Raw genomic sequence first — 26,625 nt, forward strand, 5'->3', positions numbered from 1 at the left:
ATTCACTTCTGCAAGGGAGTAAACTGTCCTGCATTCAGAAGTTGAGGATCCACCTAGGCAATGGTGGTAACAAAATCTTATCAAGTTGGGCCTAATGAAGAACTTTGTAAAGGCTATGGATAAAAATGTAAAAGCATTAATGCATCTGATTGATAACTTTCCAAGGTTAAGTGAAGCAAATATAAAAGAAGGAGTCTTTACTGGACTTCAGATTCGTAAGCTTCTTCAAGATGAGGAGTTTCTTCATTTGTTCCAGGGCAAGAAAAAGGCTGTATGGTTTACATTTGCAGTAACTAACTTTTTGAGAAACTCAAGAGTAGATACAGTAACTATGAAGAGTTGGTGTTATTTCTACTCAAAACATGTAAGGATCTTGGCTTTAACATGTCCTTAATGATTCATTTCTTATATTCTAGACTTTTCTTCTACCAAACTGTGGAGTAGTGAGAGACGAGGATGGTGAGAAATGTAACCAAGATATTGCAGCTATGGAGAAAAGATATAAAGGGAAATTAAATCCATCAATGCTTGCAGATTACTGTTGCATAATTTTAAGAGATGATCTGATACAGGAGTACAAGAAACAAGCAAAAAACAGTTGTCACTGAATAAGGACTAATTTTGTAGTGCAATTTCTGTAACTGTTTAAAATTCGCAATAGGGTTTACACAGGTTTTAGTTATTTGAATTGTTTCTAAGTTTTCTCTAAATAAATATCAGAAAATTGGCATAACAAAATATTCTGCATCTGTATATTTACAAGAATAATAATGTTTCAAAGTACTGGAACCTTTAGTCATTAAATTATATGTAGCAGTAAAAGGAAAACTCGTTGTCCAATTTGAATTCAGGAGGTCAAACTCATTAAGAAATGGCACAGTTCATAACGGAACCTGACAACTTTTAAAAATATGTAAAACAGTGTTACATGATCTGAAAGGTCCATAAGCTAGGTTCTTCAGCTGCTCAGTCAGGACGTCCAGCCTCTGTACAGGTCCCAGTACCTTCCTCTCCTCTTCTGCACCAATCAGTTAGATAAGTGTGGGGCTTGAGAAGAGAGCAGTTCTCTCACTGATCAGGAAGGACACTGTCTCATTGTTCTCAGTCACAGGAAGCTACCTTCAGTCTATAGGACACACTCACATATTAGCACAATTTTTTCTTGCTAAAAGTGTGTCTTTTCAAGTAAAACATTTTCCACATTAAGGATATAAAAAAAGACTTCTCCCCGATGTGACTTCTCTGATGTCTATCAAGATAAGCTTTCCGGTGAAAACATTTCCCACATTCTGAACAGGAAAAAGGCTTCTCCCCTGTGTGCATTCTCTGGTGCTTAACAAGACTTGATTTCCTTGTAAAATATTTCCCACATTCTGAACATGAAAAAGGATTTTCCCCTCTGTGAGTTCTTTGATGTGTAACAAAATCTAATTTCTGGTTAAAACATTTCCCACATTCTGAACATGAAAAAGGCTTCTCCCCTGTGTGAGTTCTCTGATGTGTAACAAGATATGATTTCATTGTAAAACATTTCCCACATTCTGAACATGAAAAAGGCTTCTCCCCTGTGTGAGTTCTCTGATGTGTAACAAGATGTGATTTCTGGTTAAAACATTTCCCACATTCTGAACAGGAAAAAGGCTTCTCTCCTGTGTGAGTTCTCTGGTGCGTAACAAGACTTGATTTCCCCGTAAAACATTTCCCACATTCTGAACATGAAAAAGGTTTTTCCCCTGTGTGAGTTCTTTGATGTGTAACAAGACCTAATTTCTGGTTAAAACATTTCCCACATTCTGAACATGAAAAAGGCTTCTCCCCTGTGTGAATTCTCTTGTGCTTAACAAGACTTGATTTCTCTGTAAAATATTTCCCACAATCTGAACATGAAAAAGGCTTCTCTCCTGTGTGAGTTCTCTTGTGCTTAACAAGACTTGATTTCACTGTAAAACATTTCCCACATTCTGAACAGAAAAAAGGCTTCTCCCCTGTGTGAGTTCTCTGATGTGTAACAAGATCTGATTTCTTGATAAAAGATTTCCCACATTCTGAACATGAAAAAGGCATCTTCCCTGTGTGAGTTCTCTGATGTATATCAAGTGTCGCTTTCTGGAAAAAACATTTCCCACATTCTGAACAGGAAAAAGCCTTCTCCCCTGTGTGAATTCTCCAGTGCTTAACGAGATTTGATTTCACTGTAAAACATTTCCCACATTCTGAACATGAAAAAGGCTTCTCTCCTGTGTGAGTTCTCCGGTGATTAACAAGACTTGATTTCACTGTAAAACATTTCCCACATTCTGAACATGAAAAAGGTTTTTCCCCTGTGTGAGTTCTTTGATGTGTAACAAGATGTGATTTCTTGTTAAAACATTTCCCACATTCTGAACATGAAAAACGCATCTTCCCTGTGTGAGTTCTCTGGTGACTAAGAAGACTTGCTTTCATGTTAAAACATTTCATACACTTGAAACAAGAAAATCTATTCTTTGCTGTGTGAATTTTTTGATGTTTAAGAAAAAGCTTTTTGAGGGGAAAACTATTTCCATATTCTGACCATGCAAATGGCTTCTTAGCTTTAGGAGCAGTTCGTTTTTTAATGCTTAGTTTGTGACTTTGATTTTCCTTAGTAGTCGGTAATGAATCAGAAGATAGGACCTGTTTCAAAGGATCAGATGACACATCTTTGCTGTAAAGGGATGATGGTATATTTGGAGTAATAGCATTCCCTTCAATTGTATCCTGTGAGATCTCCAGCTCATCTGATTTGAAAATTGAAGATGTCAGCTGTCCCTCTGATCTCCTAGTACAGTCATCTGCCAAGTAAAAAAAATATATTTGAATAAAATATTCTTGAAATTTATATTTTTGAACATTTCTAAACTGTTGGTACAAATGGCAAGTTATGTAAAAATATTGAATTATTCACCAAGACAATGATAGTTCACAGTCTAATAGAAAACCTCATAGCATGATCCAGTAGAGTTTGGTGTTTAACTGTTTGTTCATTCTGCCTCCCAAATATCAAATATGCGAAAATTATACCAATAAAAATTTCTACTCATATCACAAAAAACAAGCCTCCACTCAGGTCCATCATCTATCAACGGAAAAACAGAGGTTTCCACATCATTAGTGGCTCAAAAACTCTTGAAAAGCAACATGGCTTCCATAAACCAATCCAGCAAAATCCGCTCTTCCAAAGTCAAGTATGCTTCCTACTTAACTCAAATGGAAAGCACCACACCCTACTAAAGCTCATGCATAATGCCGGAAGCTGCCTGATACAGCCTTGTTCTCCGCTGGTTAGGTCCTCTGTGTTCAGCTCCCGTGTTGTGTATTTTCTTCTTCGTTTCTTCTTGTGATCCCAGCCCATTTACTGACTACTATTGTGTCTTCTGATTTTGTATTTTCTCTGCCCTCCTGGTTCTGATCAGGCCACCTGACTATTCTTCTTGTCATCTCACACCACAGAACAGCAGGCAACACCAAGTCCAAGCCTAGGGGTCTTTGTGTAAGTACAGATCCATGTACACTGTGTGCAGAATTATTAGGCAAGTTGTATTTTAGAGGATTATTTTTATTATTGATCAACAACTATGTTCTCAATCAACCCAAAAGACTCAAATATCCAAGCTTAATATTTTTGGAAGTTGGAGTGGTTTTTTTTTTTAGATTTGGCTATCTTAGGAGAATATCTGTTTGTGCAGGTAACCATTACTGTGCAGAATTATTAGGCAACTTAATAAAAACCAAATCTAATCCCATCTCACTTGTTTATTTTCACCAGGTAAACCAATATCAGTGCACAAAATTTAGAAATAAACATTTCTGACATGCAAAAACAAAAACCAAAAAAATTAGTGATCAGTATAGCCACTTTTCTTTATGATGACACTCAACAGCCTTCCATCCACAGATTGTCAGTTGCTTGATCTGTTTTCGATCAACATTGCATGCAGCAGCCACCACAGCCTCCCAGACACTGTACTGAGAGATGTACTGTTTTCCCTCCCTGTAGATCTCACATTTTATGATGGACCACAGGTTCTCTATGGGGTTCAGATCAGGTGAACAAGGGGGCCATGTCATTATTTTTTCTTCTTTTAGACCTTTACTGGCCAGCCACGCTGTGGAGTAGTTGGATGCATGTGATGGAGCATTGTCCTGCATGAAAATCATGTTTTTCTTGAACAATACCGACTTCTTCCTGTACCACTGCTTGAAGAAGTTGTCTTCCAGAAGCTGGCAGTAGGTCTGGGAGGTGAGCTTCACTCCATCCTCAACCCAAAAAGGTCCCACAAGTTCATCTTTAATACTAGCCCATACCAGTACCCCACCTCCACCTTGCTGGCATCTGAGTCGGAGTGGAGCTCTCTGCCCTTTATTGGTCAACCCTCTGGCCCATCCATCTGGCCCATCAAGAGTCACCCTCATTTCATCAGTCCATAAAACCTTTGAAAAATCAGTCTTAAGATATTTCTTGGCCCATTCTTGACATTTTATCTTATGTTTCTTGTTCAAAGGTGGTCATTTTTCAGCCTTCCTTATCTTGGCCATGTCCCCGAGTATCGCAAACCTTGTGCTTTTTGATACTCCAGTAACATTGCAGCTCTGATATATGGCAAAACTGGTGGAGAATGGCATCTTGGCAGCTTCACGCTTGATTTTCCTCAATTCATGGGCAGTTATTTTGCGCCTTTTTTGGCCAACACACTTCTTGCGACCCTGTTGGCTATTTGCCATGAAACGCTTGATTGTTCGGTGATCACGCTTCAAAAGTTTTGAAATTTCAAGACTGCTGCATCCCTCTGCAAGACATCTCACAATTTTGGACTTTTTAGAGCCCGTCAAATCTCTCTTCTGATCCATTTTGCCAAAGGAAAGGAAGTTGCCTAATAATTAAGCACACCTTATATATAGGGTGTTGATGTCATTAGACAACACCCCTCTTCATTACAGAGATGCACATCACCAGATTTACTTAATTAGTAGTTGGCTCTCAAGCCTATGCAGCTTGTAGTAGGACAACATGTATAAAAAGTATCATGTGATCAAAATACGCATTTGCTTAATAATTCTGCACACGGTGTAGAGGGGTTAAAGGGTGATGGGCAAAACTTTGACTATAGACAATAACACATCTAATGAGAAGATCAAAAAAAAGAGTAACTAGTGGTGAAACCTCTCTGGGATAATTAGAGTATGCTTCTTGATAGCTCCTGGCAATTTAAACTATAGTAAGGGCCAATATTTTATGTCAAATGAGTCTCAAAAAGAAATATACATTTAATGAGAACTTTTTATAATAGTGCAGAGCTGAGGTGTCTTAAATTTAGATCTCAGGCATTTGGAAGAGACAATAGAGACCTTTTTTGAAAGACTATCAGGGAATTACAGAGTTAAGTGAGGCAGGCCGATCCCACCACAATCAAACTATCATACAGAATGAACCTGTAAAAAAAAAAGACAGAATAAAAAAAAACACATTACATCCCCAACAGGAATGCATGTTTGTGGGGGAGGGGGGGACTCCAACACTAAACCGGAGTTGCACTTATTTATGGTAGACCGTTGGAGCTACTATGAGTCCTGACCAGAAGAGTAGAGAAAGTATTAGTGCCCCCATTTTAGGATAAATTGTATCTAAATTCTTTAGGATTGATAATATTATTTATGACGTGGAGTGAATCCATGAAACCAGGGCTCGAGTCATGCCAACATATCTCCTGCAGGCGTGAATATATGTATATTACAGCCATCAGCCACGCACAGCTTAGAGATATATCATGGCACAGGTGTAATGTTTTTGTATACTTTATCTATTGGAAGTAATTTGGTTTAAAAAGAAATAGAAAAGTAAGGGTAACGGGAAACTCTGTTATTATACAGAAATTCACACTTGGCCCTCACTGCACATTTAATGTTGTCGATCATAAAAGTGAGGTTTGGTCATAAAGACTGGACCTGGTCTTGTAGGGACCATATGAGCACATTCAGCAGCACAGAAGGGAGAGAGGGTAGATTCATCCAATAAGATAACAGGAATCTAGGAAGCCAACAGCATCATTACCCTCCGCTTTCTCTTACAGGCCCATCATAATATTTTTCTTCAAGTGATTTTTGTAACTTGTCAGCACATTCTACGTACACTGTTATTTGGATTGGTAGCTTACAAATCTGGGCAGGTAAGAGTCAGGATCTTCCAATTTCAGTTGGTAGGTGGATCTTCCAGGTTGTAAGCTCTATAGAAAAGGAGATTCAATATCCAAAGTCATTTGAGGAGTTTCAATGTCCAAAGTCATTTGAGGAGTTTCAATGTCCAAAGTCATTTGAACAGTTTTAGGTGGAGGATAATGTTTTGGTCTAGATGCAAAATGGTGATTACACAATTGTGATCCAGCTGGACTCTTTGACTGGTAAACCAGCCACAGCCGGTGACGGAGAAGAATCAGTGACTTCTCTGCATTTAGTAGTTACTACTCACCTGGGTAGCCATATGTAGGAATCTCCTCTTTACACCGCTCATCGCCCCTCACATATGTCTCTGTAGTATTAATATGGGTCAGATCTTCACCCTGAAACAAATGTTGTAAAAGTCACAGACAGATGGAGAAGTCACATCTATGATCAGTAGTGAAGAGCGAGTACCGTAATATTCGTAATCGCTATAATCGTAACGAGCACTTTGTAATAATCGCTCTGAATAGCGAGTACAAGGTAAGTCAATGGGAAATGTGAGTAATTTTCTGATAGACCCTAAAAAGTGGTCTGGGGGCCTGAGGAAAAGGCTGATGGATGGGAAAGTGATGAAACAGAATGAGAAGAGCCTGGAGAATGTGCCTGCATGCATTTCTGACTCACATATGGTTTCTGGGAATAAGTTTGTTGCAGTGTTACGCCACTTTTACAGACACACAAGAACATCTAGCAAACCTAACCTAAATTGCATTTAACAGGCCAAAAAGGTTAAGAAACAGTTTTCCTGCACAATCACTTGTATATAAGGCTAAATAAACCAGAGAAACCAAAAAATATCCCTTTTAGCCTTTGTTCACACATACTGTTGCGGCTTTTTTTCACCTTTTACAATTGAGAGGGTCCTGATACATTTTGTAGGTCCCTCTGTCATACATCATTTTTAGTTCACTATTCCCCAGCACTTTACAAGCACAGCAAGAACGTACTAGTAGGTATGTTGATCTTTGACCTGAGAGGCCTCAGGTGGCTCTGTAACATGCGTTTTGGAGGGACAGCTGTTCCTTAGACATTTGGGCGGTCCCTCCATCATTGACACTCAGATAGTGGAATACATATTCAATAGCAGTTTACAATGTGCCCATTGTAGCGTTGGGCTTGACCCTCCTCCTCCTCCACCACCAGCATGTGATACTGTGGCCCTAAATTCAAATGTTCAGAGGCCCTGCAGGAGGCAGGAATTTTGTGAGAGCCCTCGTGTGGCCCTGTAACATACATTTTGAAGTGCCCTCCTGTAGAGATTTTGGAGGTCCCTCGTGTACATCTGAGAGTGCCCTCACTTACTCATATTGTAAGGCCCTCACTGTATTATTTAACTCATTTAGGGGCAGAAACTACAGAGAAAAAGTCAAGAGACATGGAGTACTAGAAGGTAGCAGTGAGTACGGCCTGCGATCCTCAGGTATGGCTGAACTCAGTGAACTGGAAAAATAAAGCTGCACTAGTCAACTGGATGACGAGCTCAAATATATCACTTGTGCAAGTCAATGGACAAAGGATATATAGTGCCCCAACTCCAGGATGGGTTGGAGAAGCTTCTCCAAATGGCTCCGAGATTTTGATGGTCAATATTTCCCAGATTATATAGGCAGAGAAGACTTCTTGATATTGTACTACTTGGTCCAGTGCAGAATGTGCATTGTATTTCCAAAAATTACTCCTGGGGGCTGTGTCATAAGTGCAGGGAGATTCCTTGACAAGGGCCTCCCTTGTCAAACATTATCTACGATGGAGTACTGTAGTAGTTGTGGCCCTCAATTCAAATTTTCAGAGGGCCATCAGTCGGTCATCAACAGTCAGTGTAAATTTCTATTGAATATGTATCCCCTGTCTCAGTCACAATGTGGCACAAGCCAGGCATGTTTTTTGCCAAATAGGTTGACTGACAGTACATTTCTATTGAATATGTATTATCTACGAAAAAAGACAATTACCCATTAAAAATTTACTTTTAATTTAAACACACTAAAATAATGTACTCAATAGTACAGTTGGGACAAACTAACATATAAGAAAGGAGACATAGAGGGATATAAAGATGAAAAAGGAATAGAAATAGTGTCAGCTAGGCCGTAAATAATACGCTATAAGGGATAATAAACTAATCCCTTTCTGGCAGTGGAGTATATCAGCCCCCAATATTCAAATAGTGCCCCCACTGTACCCACGGCTATCCTTCACCTAGTCCCCAAGGAACCTTAATAATGCTATTCAACGAGTACACATATGAATTTTGCAAACAGCGTCCTCAGTAGCGTATTCAGCAAATATTCAATAATGACATCAATGGCATATAGAAAGCTAAATGTCCACAGTAATACTAACACCCCAAAAAGTCAAAAAAAAATTGAGGCGTATGGAAATGTAGTCCACCAGCATGCAGAGTCATGCAAGACCCAAAAAAAAAAAAAAAAAAAGGCCAATTAAATCTTGAAAAAGCCATATCAGATGACCAGTGTAAAGCAAAATAATAGTCCAGTAATCACCAAAACAGTTACAGGAAATCTAAACGATATTAGAGGTGCTGATGGATACAAAGATGACAATGTCCCAAATAAAGAAAATCCAATGAGAAAAAAACGCTGCTAGTCAGAAAAAAACACGTATACATGTAATAAAAATCAATGACTTATCTTGTTGCATCCAAGAAGTGTTTAGGCTGGTGTAAAGTCAAGTTCCACTTGTTGATCCAAAAATATTCAGTTTGTAGAGATCAAATTCAACGATGCGATCACCAGAGGAAAGAGTTAACATATATCCAAAAAGACATCAGGCTTCACTTCAATATGAAAATATACCAATGGATCAAATGTTCCCACAATCTCTACGCGTTTCGCCCCCCCTCCTTGAATGTGGGGCTCATCAGGGGAAAAAAAGAAAGTTTAAATGAGGGATAGGGTGCATCGATAATAGATGCTACCAAACCGGAATGCAGTCACAGTATTACTGTGGACATTTAGCTTTCTATATGCCATTGATGTCATTATTGGATATTTGCTGAATACGCTACTGAGGACGCTGTTTGTCAAATTCATATGTGTACTCGTTGAATTGCATTAGTAAGGTTCCTTGGGGACTAGGTGAAGGATAGCCGTGGGTACAGTGGGGGCACTATTTGAATATTGGGGGCTGATATACTCCACTGCCAGAAAGGGATTAGTCTATTATCCCTTATAGCGTATTATTTACGGCCTAGCTGACACTATTTCTATTCCTTTTTCACCTTTATATCCCTCTATGTCTCCTTTCTTATATGTTAGTTTGTCCCAACTGTACTATTGAGTACATTATTTTAGTGTGTTTAAATTAAAAGTTAATTTTTAATGGGTAATGGTCTTTTTTGGTAGATAATCTTTACTTACCCTCCTTCCAACGTATGTTGGTTATTTTCTGGTATTTGGTATTGAATATGTATTCCAAATCTCAGTCACAATGTGGCACAACCTGTGACAAGGGCCTCCATCCTCCAATGACAAATATTAGTTTGGTAGGACCACTGTACATTACAGATTTGTCCACTGCACAATGTGCATAGGGTTTGTAAAAATTAGCCCAATGGGCTGAGTCATGGTTGACACAAGAAGCCACCATCCCAAGGGTCTCCAATCACAAATAGTAGTTAGGCTGGAGTAGGAATACTGTCCTGGTTTGTCCACTGTACAATGTGCATAGTATGTAAAAATTAGCCCTATGGGCTGAGTCATGATTGACGATGGAAGGAATCTTGTTTTATGGGAAGGGGGTGACGTTAACAGCAGTAGCATGAATCTGCATGTTTGGTGAATTTAGGTTGGCTTGCTGTCATCTGGAGGGATTACAAACTGTGGATATATCCAGTCCTTACTGAATTTAATCAGAGCAAGTCTGTCTGCATTCTCCGTGGAGAGGCGTGTGCGCCTATCAGTGATGATTGCCCCAGTGGAACTGAAAACATGCTGAGACACCACACTAGCAGCCGGGCAGGCCAGCACCTCCAAGGCATATAAAGAGAGGTCGGGCCAAGTGTTCAGCTTAGACACCCAATAATTAAAGGGAACTGAAGCGTCAGAAAGGACACACGTATGGTCACTTAAAGTAACCCTTGACCATGTTCTGCAACTTATCCCTCCTAGGCATTTTTATAGGCAGATAGCCCTTGCTGTTTTGCTGGTATATTGAAAATTGCCCAATTTGGGCACATTTTCCCCCCTCCTCCGTTGGAACTGGTGTTCGTGTCTCTCCCCATTATCCTTTGGTGTTGAAAAGAGCTGGTACCTCTGCTACCAGCATTATCTGAGGGTGATGTTTTCAGCAACTGATCTACAACGGCCCTCTTAAACGATTCCATTGTACAAGCCCTGGCAAAAATTATGGAATCACCGGGCTCGGAGGATGTTCATTCAGTTGTTTAATGTTGTTGAAAAAAAGGAGATCACAGACATGGCACAAAACTAAAGTAATTTCAAATGGCAACTTTAGGGCTTTAAGAAACACTAAAAGAAATCAAGATTAAAAATGTGGTACCCAGTAAGAGTAATTTTTTTCAGACCAAGCAGAGGGAAAAAATTATGAAATCACTCAATTCTGAGGAAAAAAATATGGAATCACCCTGTAAATTAAAATTTCCAAAACTAACAACTGCATCAAATTAGATCTGCTCGTTAGTCTGCATCTAAAAAGGAGTGATCACACCTTGGAGAGCTGTTGCACCAAGTGAACTGACATGAATCATGGCTCCAACATGAGAGATGTCAATTGAAACAAATGGGTGGATTGGACAACCTTTCAGGGTAGGATCTGGTGTCCGTCAGGGCTGTCCTCTTAGCCCTTTGCTTTATGCCTTTGCAATTGATCCCTTCCCATCTTGAGGGTAGTGGCCTAAGCAGACGATGTCACCGTCTTTGTTTCTTCGCAAGATGAGGCAATGGTGGTGATGTCAGAAGAGGAGCGCTACTCGGAGGCATCCGGGTCCAAGGTTAACCAGGATAAGTGTGAAAGTCTATGGCTGGGAGGCGGAGATCCCGGGTTTGATCTTCCGGACACCCTCCCCGAACCCCAAGAACACGCCAAAGTCCTGGGCACTGAATTCGGCCAGGGTGATTACCCCATGAAAAACTGGGAAGGCAGAATCAAAAGTGTCGCCCAAAGAGTGGACCAATGGAAGGGTTGGTCTTTGAGCCTGAGGGAAAGGGTTGGCCTGTGCAAAGCTTTCCTGCTCCCCTTGCTAATCTACCTGGGCAGCGTCTGTGTCTTGCCAGAGCCTCTCTGGACACGGGTCTACAGTCTGTTCTTCCAGATGATATAGGGGAATAGACTGAACCTAGTCAAGCGGGAGGTCACTTACCGCACGAGGAGACTAGGGTGGTTGGATATGGTGAACCCGTCGTGTTCCTAGTGAACACCTTCTTGAAAGTTAACGTGGCAAACCTCTGGAAAGAGAGGGCTCCTCCATGGGTATTATCCTGCAAGGGATGGTTTCAGCCATCAATCTTCAGGGGGAAGATTGAAAGATCTTCACACACTGCATGGGCATCTCCCAGCTTATGTTACCCCGGTTCTGAAAATGATCCACCGGTGGGATCTGGGAATGTGGGAGGTGAGGTCCCTCCCGAGGAAACTCCTCGATAGGAGGGTCTTGCTTTCTCATTTCCCACCGTTGGGATCTGGAGGTTGGGGGGAGTTTGTTAAATTCTAGCAGGATCCCCAAGAAGTACTGGGACTTGACTTGGCGCTGCTTCCAAGGTAAGCTGTGTGTAAGGGGCAATTTGAAGTACAGGAGCTCAGAGGACAGGAATTGTCCCCGTGCAGCTTGTGCTAACATGCTGAAAGCATGGAGCACTTCCTTCTTCATTGTCCCTTTAATACAGAGGTGTACAACAGGGTGGGAGCTTCCATTGGTTGGCCATGGCTGGCTACTCTATCCTATGCCAGGTGGGCCTATGGAGCGTTCGGAGACCTTGGGAGAAGGGACCGAACCACTTTATTCATACTAAGTGTAGTGGTCAGGTATTTCACGTGGAAAGCACGAGTTTTAGTTTTGACGCAGAGTAAAATCCTAAGTGCAAATGAAGTTTGTAGGAACATCCTAGGTGACCTGGTGAAGGCACGTTCTCTGGAGTATGAAAGACTGGCTGACGGGAGGGTGGCCCGTCTCTGGAGGGGCTTTTCCTTCAGGGTGCCTTAGTCTGGTAGTACTCCTATATCCAGGTGGTGGGCTGATGTCTTTTGTTTTGTATTTATGTCTCCTGAATAGGTTTGCAAGCATCGAACTTGAGCCTTGGACGGTGAGCATGTAGGTTGCCTTTGCCCTGGCCTCTGCTTAACTTGGCATGGCAGATGCTACAGACTACAATGTTTTTCTCTGAAGGACTTTCAGAAAAAAAAATTCCACACAGCAGCTGAACGCCCCCTCGCCCTGACTTGGCGCACAGCGGCGGTGCTCTTGGGAACAGTTGACCCAGTTCTCACTCTGGGCAAACCACAACTCCTTGGTGCCTGTTTTGGTGCTACATATCCATCTTCCTCTGTGTTGCTGTCATGGCTATGCATGCCAACGGTCCAGGTCGGATCAGTGGACTCATAATCGACTACCTCGTCTTCCATCTCATCCTCCTTCCCAGTTGACATTGTAGGCTGACCTGACAGCAACTGTGTCTCATCATCATCAGCCTCCACCTCTGGAGAAAAAAAATGATGTTCCGCCAAGAGTCTTTCTTCTGGCCATAGGTCCTCAAATACATAAGCATAAACGCACGCCACCTCCTCTTGTCCCTCTTCAATGCTGCACAGTGATAGTCCAGAGCCAACCAAAGGATACGTACTAAACAGATCCTCAGAGTGGCCAAGCTTGGGGTCATATGTCTCCTGTGACTGAAAATTGTTGGAGGAAGGAGAACCAGCTTCAGGATTGGATGGGCCAGCCTTCTGTGTATCCACAGTAGACTGTGTGGTCGTGGAAGATTTGTTGCTGCTTGACAAATGCGTAGAGGCCTTGTCTTCTATCCAAGACAGAATCTGCTCTCGCTCTTCTGGCTTCCACACACGTTTACGTTCCAGACCGGGAAATTTTTCCAGGAACATAGTGGATGCATCAAGATTCTTCTGACCTGACACAGACTGAGTGCCTTCTTGCGCACCACTGACACGTCCCTTAACAACAGTCTTTTTTGGCATTTTGGGCTTTGTTGACAGATTTTCAGATGTTGATGGCACAAGTCAAGCTAGCTGTCACAGCCAAAATAGTGGTTAAAGTGGCCTGGTGCGTGCTTTGTAGCAGGCAGTAGGAAATGTTTGGACTACTGCTTAGTGTAGGGCACAAAACACTTTTTTAAGTGGACCAATATGGACAGAAGGCAGGCTCTGACCCCTAAAACAGCAGGGAAAATAGACCGGTGGTAAAAAAAAAAAAAAAAAAAAAAAGAAAGGCAGCACAAAAAGCTACTTCTGTGTGTACTGGAAAAATATTGCTTTCCTCTGACAAGAGCTGTTTTAATATGGACGCTGGATGAACACTACCTAATACACTCCCTACCTAATACACAATCTCTCCCTCCTTGTACTCTGACTTCGTTGTGTGCCTTCAGCTCTGAAAAGAGCTATTTTTGGTGGTATTATGGAGCTAGTGAGTGGCTCCTTTAAACACAGAACTAGTTTACATTGCAGGTAGCCCTTAAAAGGGCTTTTGTTTTATCAAGAGGCCTAAACACTCTCCCTAGCAGCTCAGCGATCTCTTCCTATGCTTATAGAATGCAGGCTCCAGACGCAATGTGCACAAAATGGCGGCGGCAGGGCTTAAATAGACCCTATGTTGCTGGGCGGCCAGCCAATCACAGTAATGCCACAATCAAGATGTCTGCGGCATTACTGTGATTGGTTATGAAGCCCAGCATGTTTAGTGGCTGCAAAGGAGGCACCAAAACTGCAGGGCGGGACATTCGAATATAGCGAAGCGAGTACACAAATACTAGCAATATAATGAGAAACCCGAATACCGTACTATCCGTGCGAATAGCGAATGGCAACGATACACTCACTCATCACTAATGATCAGCTCTAATCCTGCCATCGCCACCATTCTCATTATACAAGTATAAACCATATAATTCTGGTGGATAAAACAAGACCGAACACAAGACCTTCACAGCCGTATACACATCACAGGAGAGATCTCATGACACCTTCTCTCCATCTACCTGATGATCCTGAGGAATATTGGGGGCTTCTTGTTTACAGTCCTGTGGAAGAAGAGGACGGGGACATCTCTCTGGTGTTGTCCTCTTACTGGATAGATCTAAAGGAAGCACATACAGGGACTGAATTAATTCTTTACATACAGATAATTATAGGTCGTGTGTATTCAGTCCTGTCTGTTACCTGGTGATGTGAGGGGCTGGGGAACCTCCATCATAACGTCCTTATACAGATCTTTGTGTCCTTCTAAATACTCCCACTCCTCCATGGAGAAATAGACAGCGACATCCTGACACCTTATAGGAACCTGACACATACAATGATAGAGTTATCCCTCCAATCCCTTCATAGCTTTACTTTAAAATGTCCCAGCATTCCTCATTCCTAGCAGTGTCACCTCTCCAGTCAGCAGCTCAATCATCTTGTAGGTGAGATCTAGGATCTTCTGGTCATTGATGTCCTCATGTATCAGGGGGTGAGGTGGAGGCCCCGTGATTAGGCTCAGGGGTCTTCCCCATCCCTCAGACACAGGGTCCTGACAGCGCTCACTAGAGGTCTTCTTCACTACTGTGTAATCCTGGTTATGGAGAGACACATTAATACATCTCACTACAGACATTTCCAGAGTCCTCACCTCTCCAGTTCTGTCCATCTGTTATTCCCATAGATAAGAATGATGTAATGTGACGTCATCAGAATCTCTCACCTCTCCAGTAAGCCGGAAGAGGATCTCTAGGGTGAGGTGTAATATCCTCTCCACCATCTTGTCTGTGTCCATATCCATCTTTGATGCGTAATTCAGGAAAATTCTCTTATATAGAAGATCTTCACTGAGAGGATCTGATATTGTAGAGACCTGAATGAGAAGATGATGAGCCGATGTAACATCATAAAAATCTTGTGTAATAATACAATTACTGGAGATAATAAGGGAAACATTTGAGGAGATTTAGGTTTTACAGTATTTAGTTTTCTTCTTTACATCTAGTAATAAAACCTATATATTTTAGGCCACAGACAACAAGCAGTTTCTTCCTCAGAATCTGCCAGTGAATACCTTTCTCATAGACTCATCTTCCATAAAGCTAATTCTCGTCTCATTTACAGACACTGGAATCGGCATTAGTAATACTGCAGGAGATATTCATTACACGTGACATGAGAAATAACTACTTTATGATGAAGACGAAATCTTCATCTTCCACTACGGCTCTATAAACGTATTTGGCTAGAGTCCGTCACTGACTACATCACCACCGGCCGTCTATATGTTTCCCGTCTTCACCGGACTGTCATCCTCTATCACGTTAGATCTCAGGTCTGATTCACACTTAGAAGTTTGAGGCATTTATAAAAGCTTGTTTGTAAGACCACAAAGACAGGAGTTATTTGATACCACAATTTCCATGTACAGTGTTTTATGGGGTTTCAAAACAAAGTGTGAATCTCAAATTGAAATCATTGTTGTTGAGATTTTCTGCAAATTTCAACGCCTCCTCCTGTGTGCCACCCAACATCAGGAGGAGGTCGTCGATAAATCGACCGTACCATATGATTTTTTGGTCTGTAAATATTGCTCTCATGGTAAATGTATTGCTCCTCCCATTTGGACATTAATCCAATGACTATGAAAATTTGCTGCCCATACTTACTCCCCTCCTTTGTAAAAAAAAAATATATATATATATTGTCAAAGCGGAAATAATTATGATTCAGAAGAAATTTATCTGACATGATAATGAAATCTTTTATTTCTACTGTATACGTGCTATAGGTATCCAAGTGATAGCTCAGGCTAGTTAATGCTACACTGTGTGGTTGAATATAGAGGTACACATGTGGTCAAAATTGTTAATACCCCTCGTTTAACCCTTTACTGGCCTGGAGCATATTAGTACGCCCCAGGCCATCACCCCCGGTTCAGCACAGGCTTCGGCGCTGAGCTCGCACTGAACCGGGCACATTTCAGCTGATTCTTACAGCTGACATGTGCCCGCAACAGCCTCGGGTGGAATCGCGATCCACCCACGGCTGTTAACCACTTAAATGCCGCTGTCAATCTCTGACAGCAGCATTGAAGAGGGCCGCACCGGAAGTGTGCCACTTACCCCGCCCATAGGTGACCCCGTCATGTGATCGCGGGTCACTGATGGGTGGGCATGGCAATCCGGGATCTGCAGCAGACCCCAGTGGTTGTCATGAAAAGATTGCTATGGGCGCCACCTAGTGGTCAGCGCTAATAGCACAGGAGCATTTCTGCTACATAGAGGTGATCTGCTCATCGCCTCTATGTAGCAAAGGCAATCATACAGTGGCTGCTTCTAGTCTCCTATGGAGACTATAGAAGCAAGCAAAAAGTGTGAAAAAAATGTTTTTAAAAATATTAAAAAATGTAAAAAATATAAAACTTTAAATCACCCCCCTTTTGCCCCATACAAAATAAAATAAAAAATAACCCCCCCCACACACATATTTGGTATCGCCCGTTCAGAAGTTACCAAAAAAATAATTAATCCGATCAGTAAATGGCGTAACAAGAAAAAAATTCCAAATGCCAGAATTACATTTTTTTGGTCGCCGCAACATTGCAATAAAATGCAATTATGGGCGATCAAAACATCGGATTTACCCCAAAATGGTATCAATAAAAACATCAGGCAAAAAATAAGCCCTCGCCCGGCCCCAGATCCCCAAAAAATGGAGACGCTGAGGGTCTCGGAAAATTGCGCCATTTTTTTCTGGAATTTTTTTTCACCACTTAAATAAAAAAGAACCTGTACATGTTTGGTGTCTACGAACTCATAATGACCTGGGGAATAATAATGGCAGGTCAGTTTTAGCACTCAATGAACGTGGAAAGAAAAAAAACAACAGTGGAATTGCATTTTTTTGCAATTTCACCGCACTTGGAATTTTTTTCCCCGTTTTCCAGTACACGATAGGGTCAAACTAGTAATGACGTTTAAAAGTAAAACTCGTCCCCCAAAAAATAAGCACTCACATGACCTTATGGACTGGTCATGAAGGGGTTAATGAAAGAAAAACCCACAATTGTCACAGAAATACCTTGAATCTGACAAAAGTAATAAATTAAAACTCTCTGAAAATGAACAAATTAAAGTCAGGATTTTCTTTTCAACACTGTTTCCACAGAATTTAAAAAAAAATAAACTGATGAAATAGGCCTGGACAGAAATGATGGTTCTTCTTAACTTAATATTTTGTTGAACAACCTTTTGAGGCAATCACTGCAATCAAACGATTCCTGTAACTGTCAATGAGACTCCTGCACCTCTCGACAGGTATTTTGGCCACTCCTTATGAGCAAACTGCTCCAGTTGTCTCATGTTTGAAGGTTGCCTTTTCCAGGCAGCATGTTTCAGTTCTTTCCAAAGATGTGCAATAGGATTAAGGTCAGGGCTCATAGAAGGCCACTTCAGAATAGTCCACTGTTTTCCTCTTAGCCATTCCTGGGTGTTTTTAGCTGTGTGATATGGGTCATTATCCTGTTGCAAGACCGATGACTTGCAACTGAGAACAAGCTTTCTGACACTGGGCAGCACATTTCTCTCTAAAATCCCTTCATAGTTTTGATATAGGGAAAATATATATTCTTGTACCGTGTTGGCCAGTAGATAGAAAAATATTTAGATTTGAGAGTCCTCAATGGTTGATACCTTTTAATGGCTAACTGAAAAGATGGTAACAAATTGCAAGCTTTTGAGACTACTCGGGTCTCTTCATCAGGCATAGTATACCACAAAATCTGAAAAGTCACATATTTATACACAATAAGACATACAAAAAATGCAATAGGTAAGGCAGGTGATGAAAAGCATAGTTATTATGGAAGAGATAAACAGTTCTGGCTATAAATATGTTAGCAGTTAATAGATAAGGAGTGTGAAGGTTTTATTGTCCTGTGACTAGGTCCAGTGTAGCGATGACCTCACAAGTCTGAGGAGCAAATTCCTTAGTTGATGTAGAAAGACATAAATCCATGCGACACATTCATTGCTGATCTGAAAGTGAGGCCATCACTACACTGGACCTAGTCACAGGACAATAAAACCTTCACACTCCTTATCTATTAACTGCTAAAATATTTATAGCCAGAACTGTTTATATCTTCCATAATAACTCTGCTTTTCATCACCTGTCTTACCTATTGCATTTTTTGTATGTCTTATTGTGTATAAATATGTGACTTTTCAGATTTTGTGGTATAATATGCCTGATGAAGAGACCGGAGTAGTCTCGAAAGCTTGCAATTTGTTACCTTTTAATGGCTAACTGAAAAGATGGTATCAACCACTGAGTACTCTCAAATCTAAATATTTTTCATAGTCTTGAGATTTCATTGTACCCTGCACAGATTCAAGACACCCTGTGCCAGATGCAGCAAAGCAGCCCCAGAACATAACAGAGCCTCCTACATGTTTCACAGTAGGGACAGTGTTCTTTTCTTGATATGCTTCATTTTTACATCTGTGAACATAGAGCTGATGTGCCTTGCCAAAAACTTCCATTTTTGTCTCATCTGTCCATAGGACATTCTCCCAGAAGCTTTGTGACTTGTCAACATGTAGTTTGGCAAATTCCAGTCTGGCTTTTTTATGATTTTTTTTTCAACAATGGTGTTCTCCTTGGTCGTCTCCCATGAAGTCCACTTTGGATAAAACAACGACGGATGGTCCGATCTGACACTGATGTTCTTTGAGTTTGAAGTTCACCTTTAATCTCTTTTTAAAAGTTATCCTGGGCTCTTTTGTTACCATTTGTATAATCCGTCTCTTTGATTTGTCATCAATTTTCCTTTGCTTGTCAACTCTTTCCTTTGCTTCCTCTAGTCCATGTTGAGTGTGGTGCACAGCATGTCACCAAACAGCACAGTGAGTATCTGTAGCCCTATATACAGGCCCACTGACTGATTACAAGATTGTAGACACCTGTGATGCTAATTAGTGGACACAACTTAATTTAACATGTCTCTTTTGTCACAATATTTTCAGAGGTACCATCATTTCTGTCCAGGCCTCCAGGCTTCATTTTCATAGATTTTCAATTTATTATTACTTTTGTCAAATTCAAGTTATTTCTGTGACCATTGTGGGTTTTCTTTCATTAAACGAGGGGTACCAACAATTTTGACCACGTGTGTATAACATCGCATGATAGCCAATTTTCTTGCTATAAAAAAATGTTCAAATACAGTAACCACAAATTTAGAGTCCCTAATGTAGCTGGGAATTTCTTGCACTAGTGGTTGAAGATAGAAATCTATCCACACACCCAGTCTCTCTCCAGAGTCCCGTAGAACCTAAGCCCGCTACTATTGGTCTGAGTGGTGGTGGAAATATGTTTTTGTGGATCTTAGGAAATTAATGATATATAGGTATGAAAGGTTGTTCCACATAAAGCTGTTCCGCCAGTTTTTTTATCCAAGGCTCCTGTACTCAAACCTTCTTGTAGTAATCTATATAATTCCATATTGAAATCATTGGTGGGGTCTCTGGTTAGTTCCAAATACACATCAGTGTTTCTTGTTTCTTCAATCAATCAAATTGAGCTTGAGCTAAATAGAATGTAATACCACTATTGTGCCCCACTTGTCTGCTTGTCTGCTGTCAAATTCATATTAGTTTTGATTTCCCTCAGGGCAATTTTTTCTTTTCTAGTTAGATTGTTATTTTTATTTCCTTTATGAGTGATTTCATTTGTTTAGAGAAACCAAATCCTTTTCAATAAGATCTTGAACTGGTCTAAAACCATGGAACATGATTGAAGTGGATTAAAGGATGGATTTCCCCTATGAAACAGACTATTCAGAGAGGAATCAGACTTCATAGATTCCCTCTCCAATGATTTCAATTGTAATAACACCTTTTGTTCTGAAAAAGATTTGTTAGGAGTAATATCAGAATTAACTGTTGCAACATCAGTAAGGCTGTGTGCCCACGATGCGTTTTTAATGCATTTCCGCAGCGTTTTTGCAGCTGCGGAAACGCATTAAAAACGCATGGTAGAAGGGCATCAATGTTCCCCAATGATAATCCGCATGTGCTGTGCACATGCTGCGGAAATTTCCGCTGCGGATTATCAGTGTGGAAAAAAACGCAGCCCTACCAATTATTTTGCGGAAGCGCTGCGTTTTCGCCGCCATTGACTTGCATTAGAACGCGCCAATTCCACAAGACTGCATCTGTATTTGCGTAATTGGCACGTTCTAATGTGCGTATGGTACCCGGGTGTAGAGGAGAGGAGAGTCTCCTCCACACCCAGCTACCATAGAAACTGTAAAAAAAAAAGAATAAAATAAAAAATAAAAATTATATTTACCTTATGGCGGCCCGCGCTACGCTCCTTCCCCTTTGCCGACAGATCGTGTTGGACTGTAGGACCTGCGCTGACATCACAGTCATGTGACGGCAGGTCTTTCAGTACAGGGAATCGCGATGTGCCGGCAGCCAGGAACGAGCGCAGCTACACACCCCGTGCCATCGGAAGGCAAGTATAGGTTTATTTTTTTATTTTTAACCATTCTAAAGGTCACACTATATAAATCCATGCTGTTTGCAAGGATTTATATAGTGTGACCTAGTTGTCAAGCACTTTCCAAGTGATGCTAAAATCGCCAGGAAAGAGCTTTTCAATCCGCATGCGGAAATGCATGTGAAGTACGCTTCATTTCCGCATGTCCCTGGCAGGAAAAATGCATGAACAATCCGCATGTACAATCCACTTTTGCAATCTGCATGCGTTTTTTTCTGCCAGGGAGATGCAGAAACGCTCAGGAAAAAATCCTGAGCATTTCTGCATCGTGGGCACATAGCCTAATATTTTCATCATCATTATCAGAGCTATCACAATGACATTTCCGTGCCAGTCTATTAACATCCAAAATTGCTCTAAATACATCAAAATCATTGGTAGGGGCAAAACTTAGGCCTTTCGCTAAAAGTGATAATTGTTCCTCTGATAACACAAAACTGGACAAATTCCAAATCAGTAGCTCTAATAAAGGTGGTTTCTGTTCCGGGTGGTATATATGTTTCCACTTGTGTTTGTGGCCCCCCTTCCTCCGTTTTTTGCCATGCTAGTAGATGTATTTTGTGGATGTTCATAATAAAATCTTCCATCTTCGCTAAATTAGCTTTCAGTTTGTCATTATGGCTAGTGAAATCCTCGTTGTGCACAAATGTTTCCAATGAGGATTGGATACAAAAACAGAAATAAAAAGTAAGTTCCAGCTCCTCATGTTTCAGGATTAACCCATCAACTTCAATGAACAATCTGTCTCATCATACAGGGCTGTGGCCATTTTTTTTAGCCTTAATCCCCTTGGTATCATCTCGTTTTCACATACATTTCCAATTCTTGTAATAAGAAAAAAACATGCAAAAAGTACAAGACACATGTTAAACATTTGTTTTAAAAGAAATTAAGTCTTTTGAGCACCAGAACAGATGTACACCGCAGGGATGGCACAGGTACGGCTGCTACACCAACCCTGGCAGTCTAACCACTTGCTGCTGTCAAATGCAAACATGGCATCTAAGAATGTTTGACAGAGTTCAGCTCAATGCCCCTCCTCCCCAAGTACTCAATAGTATGGGGCTGCCTAGTTACTACGATACTTAAATGCCTAATAATGGTGTCTGGGCCTGCAATATACAAAAGTCTATTAACACGACTCCAAACACAGACTAAAACACACGCCCACAGGAAGAAGCAGGTGCAAAACGCGCGTGGGGGCTTCCGCCTAGCCAGTGGCTGCAAATATCCTAGGTACTAATCCTATACATGTATCTATGCTCTTATATTTTTATATGGTAGTTCTTTTAACCCCTTCAGCTTTTTAGCTGGTATGTCTATTGCACGCAAGGCAGTTTATGCATTTATTTATACGCTGTATTATAAGCATTTACTTATTAATATATACATATTCCTTATAGATTTAATTCTGATTTTTTGTTACTTAAACTACTCTAGTAGTGCATGATCTATTGAACTGGTACCATTGTGGGTCTGATTAATTTTTATATATTTCATTGCACTAGGAGTATGTTGTAATAGAACCACATGTTATATACTATCCACCTGGTGGCTACAATATAATTTTTTATTATTTTTATATCACATAAATTTTTGTAATTGTGACATACACAGGGGTACCATTTCTAATTTATACTGGGTGAGGTGTCACTCTGTCTTGTATCCCCTCCTCTTGAATTTTAATATATTTTTGTCTTTGTAAAATTCTATTAATAAAAATTTACGTTTTACTCTATTGGGTTTATACAGTGCTGGCCAAAAGTATTGGCACCCCTGCAATTCGGTCAGATAATACTCAGTTTCTTCCTGAAAATGATTGCAATCACAAATTTTTTGGTATTATTCTCTTCATTTAATTTGTCTTCAATGAAAAAAAAAACAAAAAGAATTGTCCTAAAGCCAAATTGGATATAATTCCACACCAAACCTAAAAAAGGGGGTGGACAAAAGTATTGGCACCCTTTGAAAAATCATGTGATGCTTCTCTAATTCGTGTAATTAACAGCATCTGTAACTTACCTGTGGCACTTAACAGGTGTTGGTAATAACTAAATCACACTTGCAGCCAGTTAACATGGATTAAAGTTGACTCAACCTCTGTCCTGTGTCCTTGTGTGTACCACATTGAGCATGGAGAAAAGAAAGAAGACCAAAGGACTGTCTGAGGACTTGAGAAACTAACTTGTGAGGAAGCATGAGCAATGTCAAGGCTACAAGTCCATCTCCAAAGACCTGAATGTTCCTGTGTCTTCCGTGCGCAGTGTCATCAAGAAGTTTAAAGCCCATGGCGCTGTGGCTAACCTCCCTAGATGTGGACGGAAAAGAAAAATTGACGAGAGATTTCAACGCAAGATTGTGCGGATGGTGGATAAAGAACCTCGACTAACATCCAAACAAGTTCAAGCTGCCCTGCAGTCCGAGGGTACAACAGTGTCAACCCGTACTATCCGTCGAAATCTGAATGAAAAGGGACTGTATGGTAGGATACCCAGGAAGACCCCATTTCTTACCCCGAGACATAAAAAAGCCAGGCTGGAGTTTGCCAAAACTTACCTGAGAAAGCCTAAAACGTTTTGGAAGAATGTTCTCTGGTCAGATGAGACAAAAGTAGAGCTTTTTGGGAAAAAGCATCAACATAGAGCATACAGGAAAAAAAAAAAAGAGGCATTCAAAGAAAAGAACACGGTCCCTACAGTCAAACATGGCGGAGGTTCCCTGATGTTTTGGGGTTGCTTTGCTGCCTCTGGCACTGGACTGCTTGACCGTGTGCATGGCATTATGAAGTCTGAAGACTACCAACAAATTTTGCAGCATAATGTAGGGCCCAGTGTGAGAAAGCTGGGTCTCCCTCAGAGGTCATGGGTCTTCCAGCAGGACAATGACCCAAAACACACTTCCAAAAGCACTATAAAATGGTTTGAGAGAAAGCACTGGAGACTTCTAAGGTGGCTAGCAATGAGTCCAGACCTAAAACCCATAGAACACCTGTGGAGAGATCTCAAAATGGCAGTTTGGAGAAGGCACCCTTCAAATATCAGGGACCTGGAGCAGTTTGCCAAAGAAGAATGGTCTACAATTCCAGCAGAGCATTGTAAGAAACTCATTGATGGTTACCGGAAGCGGTTGTTCGCAGTTATTTTGGCTAAAGGTTGTGCAACCAAGTATTAGGCTGAGGGTGCCAATGCTTTTGTCCGGCCCTTTTTTGGAGTTTTGTGTGAAATGATCAATGATTTGATTTTTGCTTCATTCTCTTTTGTGTTTTTTCCTTGCAAGCAAATTAAATGAAGAGAATAATACCAAAGAATTTGTGATTGCAATCACTTTCAGGAAGAAACGGAGTATTATCTGACAGAATTGCAGGGGTGCTAATACTTTTGGCCAGCACTGTATACGCTCTGTCTTTTTTGGATGTCTATGTAATTTGGCAGTACCCATTTAATGTATGTGGTCAAATATAAGCACATTAGACTGAGGTTGAATGAAAGCACTGATTTCGGGGGTTTGGTTGACTATATAATGAATTTGGAGGCCTCCCGACAGATAATGTCAGGGCAGAGTAGGATCTGGCATCTTGAATTTCAGAGGCTAATCAGTTTGTTCTTCCTGTAGATAATCCTCCGCTAGAGAAGTCTGGAGGCGACCCTCATACAGATCACAGGAAAGCTGGAATATTTGTGTGTATGGGGGAGTCAGGAGAGATAGCCGTCTGCCAATGACCGTTCAGCCAACACTTAACTCATGTGTATGGGGCCGTTAGTATTACATGACAAGCAGTGATAATGCACTGTACTACTGTAGTGCTGTGTACTATCTGAGCAAGCAGAGGCTTGTATGTTGTATGATCGCACTAAAGAGAGTTGTTTAACCCCTTAGAGCCAATTTTGACCTTATTGACCAAGCCAAATTTTACAATTCTGACCAGTGTCACTTTATGAGGCAATATCTCTGGAACGCTTCAACGGATCCTACTAATTCAAAGATTGTTTTTAGTGACATATTGTACTTCACGATAGTGGTAAAATTTATTCGATATGACTTACATTTATTTGTAAAAAAAATGGAAATTTGGTTAAAAATTTTGCAATTTTCAAACTTTGAATTCTTATGCCCTTAAATCAGAGTTATGTCACATGCTTCACAGGAACTGAAGCAACGTGGAAGGAAAAAATAAACATTTAACTTTTTTCACATAAATTTTACTTCAGACCCAATTTTTTTTTTATTTTCACAAGGCTAATAATAGAAAATGGACCACAAAATGTGTTGTGCAATTTCTGCTGAGCATGCAGATATCCCATGTGTGGGGGAAAACCACTGTTTAGGCGCACGGCAGGGTTCAGAAGGGAAGGAGCATTGTTTGACTTTTTGAAAGCAAAAATGGCTATAAATAAGACCGGACACCATGTTGGGTTTGGAGAGCCCTTGATGTGACTAAAAATAGTGGAAACCCCCCTATAAGTCCCCCCATTTTGGAAACTACACCCCTCATGGAATGTATCTAGATATGTGGTGATCACATGATCACATTGAACCCCCAAGTTCAGAGCGTAGAGCAGTGATGATAAAAAATTCAACTATTTCAACAAAAATGTAATTTTAGCCCCAAATTTCTTTGTTTTCACAAGGGTAACAGAAGAAATTGAAGCCCAAAATTTGTTGTTCAATCTCTCGAGTACGCGGATACTACCTATATAGAGGAAAACTATTGTTTGGGTGCATGGCAGGGCTCAGAAAGGAAGGAGTGACGTTTTGGAACGCAGACTTTGATGGAATAGTCTGCGGGTGTCATTTTGCGTTTGGAGAGCCCCTGATGTGCCTAAACAGTGGAAAAGCCCAACAAGTGACCCCATTTTGGAAACTACACCCCTCAAGGATTTTATCCATGGGTACAGTGAGCATTTTGAACACACAGATACTACACATAATTTGATAACATTAGGTCGTCATATGGAAAATTTTATTTTTTTTCACGAAAATATTGTTTTAGCCTCAAATCTGTAATTTTCACGATGGATAATATAGTTGAAAATGGATCCCATAATTTGTTACATAATTTATTCCGAACGCGATGATACCGCATATGTGGTCAAAAACTTCTGTTTGGGGACATGGCAGGGCTAGGAAAGGAAAGAGTGCTATTTATCTGGAATAAATTGTGAATGCCACGTCGCATTTGGAGAGCCCCTGACATGCGAAAGCAGCAGAAACCCCCTGAGGTGACCACATATTTGAAAATTTACTGCCTAAGGAATTAATCTAGGGGTGTAGTGAGTGTTTTGAAGTCATAGGTGCCTCACAGAATTTTAGAACACTGAAACATGGAAATGACATTTTAGTGGTAAAAATATAATTATAGTATTTGCTGCAAATTTTCAGGTACACAAGGGTTAATAGGTGAAAATGGACCCCATAATTTATCGCACAATTTCTTCCGAACACGGTGAGCTCCATATGTCTTTTAGGCCACATGTCAGGGCTGAGAAGGAAGGAGCGCTATTTGGCTTTTGGAGCACAGATTTTGCTAGAATAGTTTGCGGGCGACATTTGCGGAGCCCTGAATGTGTCAGAACAGCAGAAAACCCCCAAAAGTAACCCCATTGTAGACGGCTGCAGTGACTATTTTGTAACATCCACGTCAGGCTTTTT

The 26,625-nt window shown here is 40.8% G+C and overlaps 1 protein-coding gene across 2 annotated transcripts in view; it reads right to left on the reverse strand.

Moving 5' to 3' along the window:
- Positions 1–437: 437 nt before the first annotated feature.
- The window catches only part of LOC141191535 (uncharacterized), a 43,511-nt gene continuing 17,323 nt past the window's right edge, over positions 438–26,625 (reverse strand). The window contains exons 1-5 of one of the 2 annotated variants that reach the window (XM_073661429.1): positions 14,822–15,098; positions 14,608–14,731; positions 14,427–14,524; positions 6,485–6,575; positions 438–2,813 (exon numbers count right to left, since the gene is read on the reverse strand). In XM_073661429.1, coding sequence (XP_073517530.1) covers positions 1,147–2,813; positions 6,485–6,575; positions 14,427–14,524; positions 14,608–14,731; positions 14,822–15,076 — 2,235 coding nt within the window. In that variant the 5' untranslated portion in view covers positions 15,077–15,098 and the 3' untranslated portion in view covers positions 438–1,146. Of the gene's footprint in view, positions 2,814–6,484; positions 6,576–14,426; positions 14,525–14,607; positions 14,732–14,821; positions 15,099–26,625 lie in introns of those variants that run through there. The other variant, XM_073661428.1, reaches the window with a different exon arrangement.

This window comes from Phyllobates terribilis, unplaced genomic scaffold (genome assembly GCF_046119375.1).
Source record: "Phyllobates terribilis strain yellow unplaced genomic scaffold, ASM4611937v1 Scaffold_47__1_contigs__length_9908305, whole genome shotgun sequence".
Lineage (NCBI taxonomy): Eukaryota > Metazoa > Chordata > Amphibia > Anura > Dendrobatidae > Phyllobates > Phyllobates terribilis.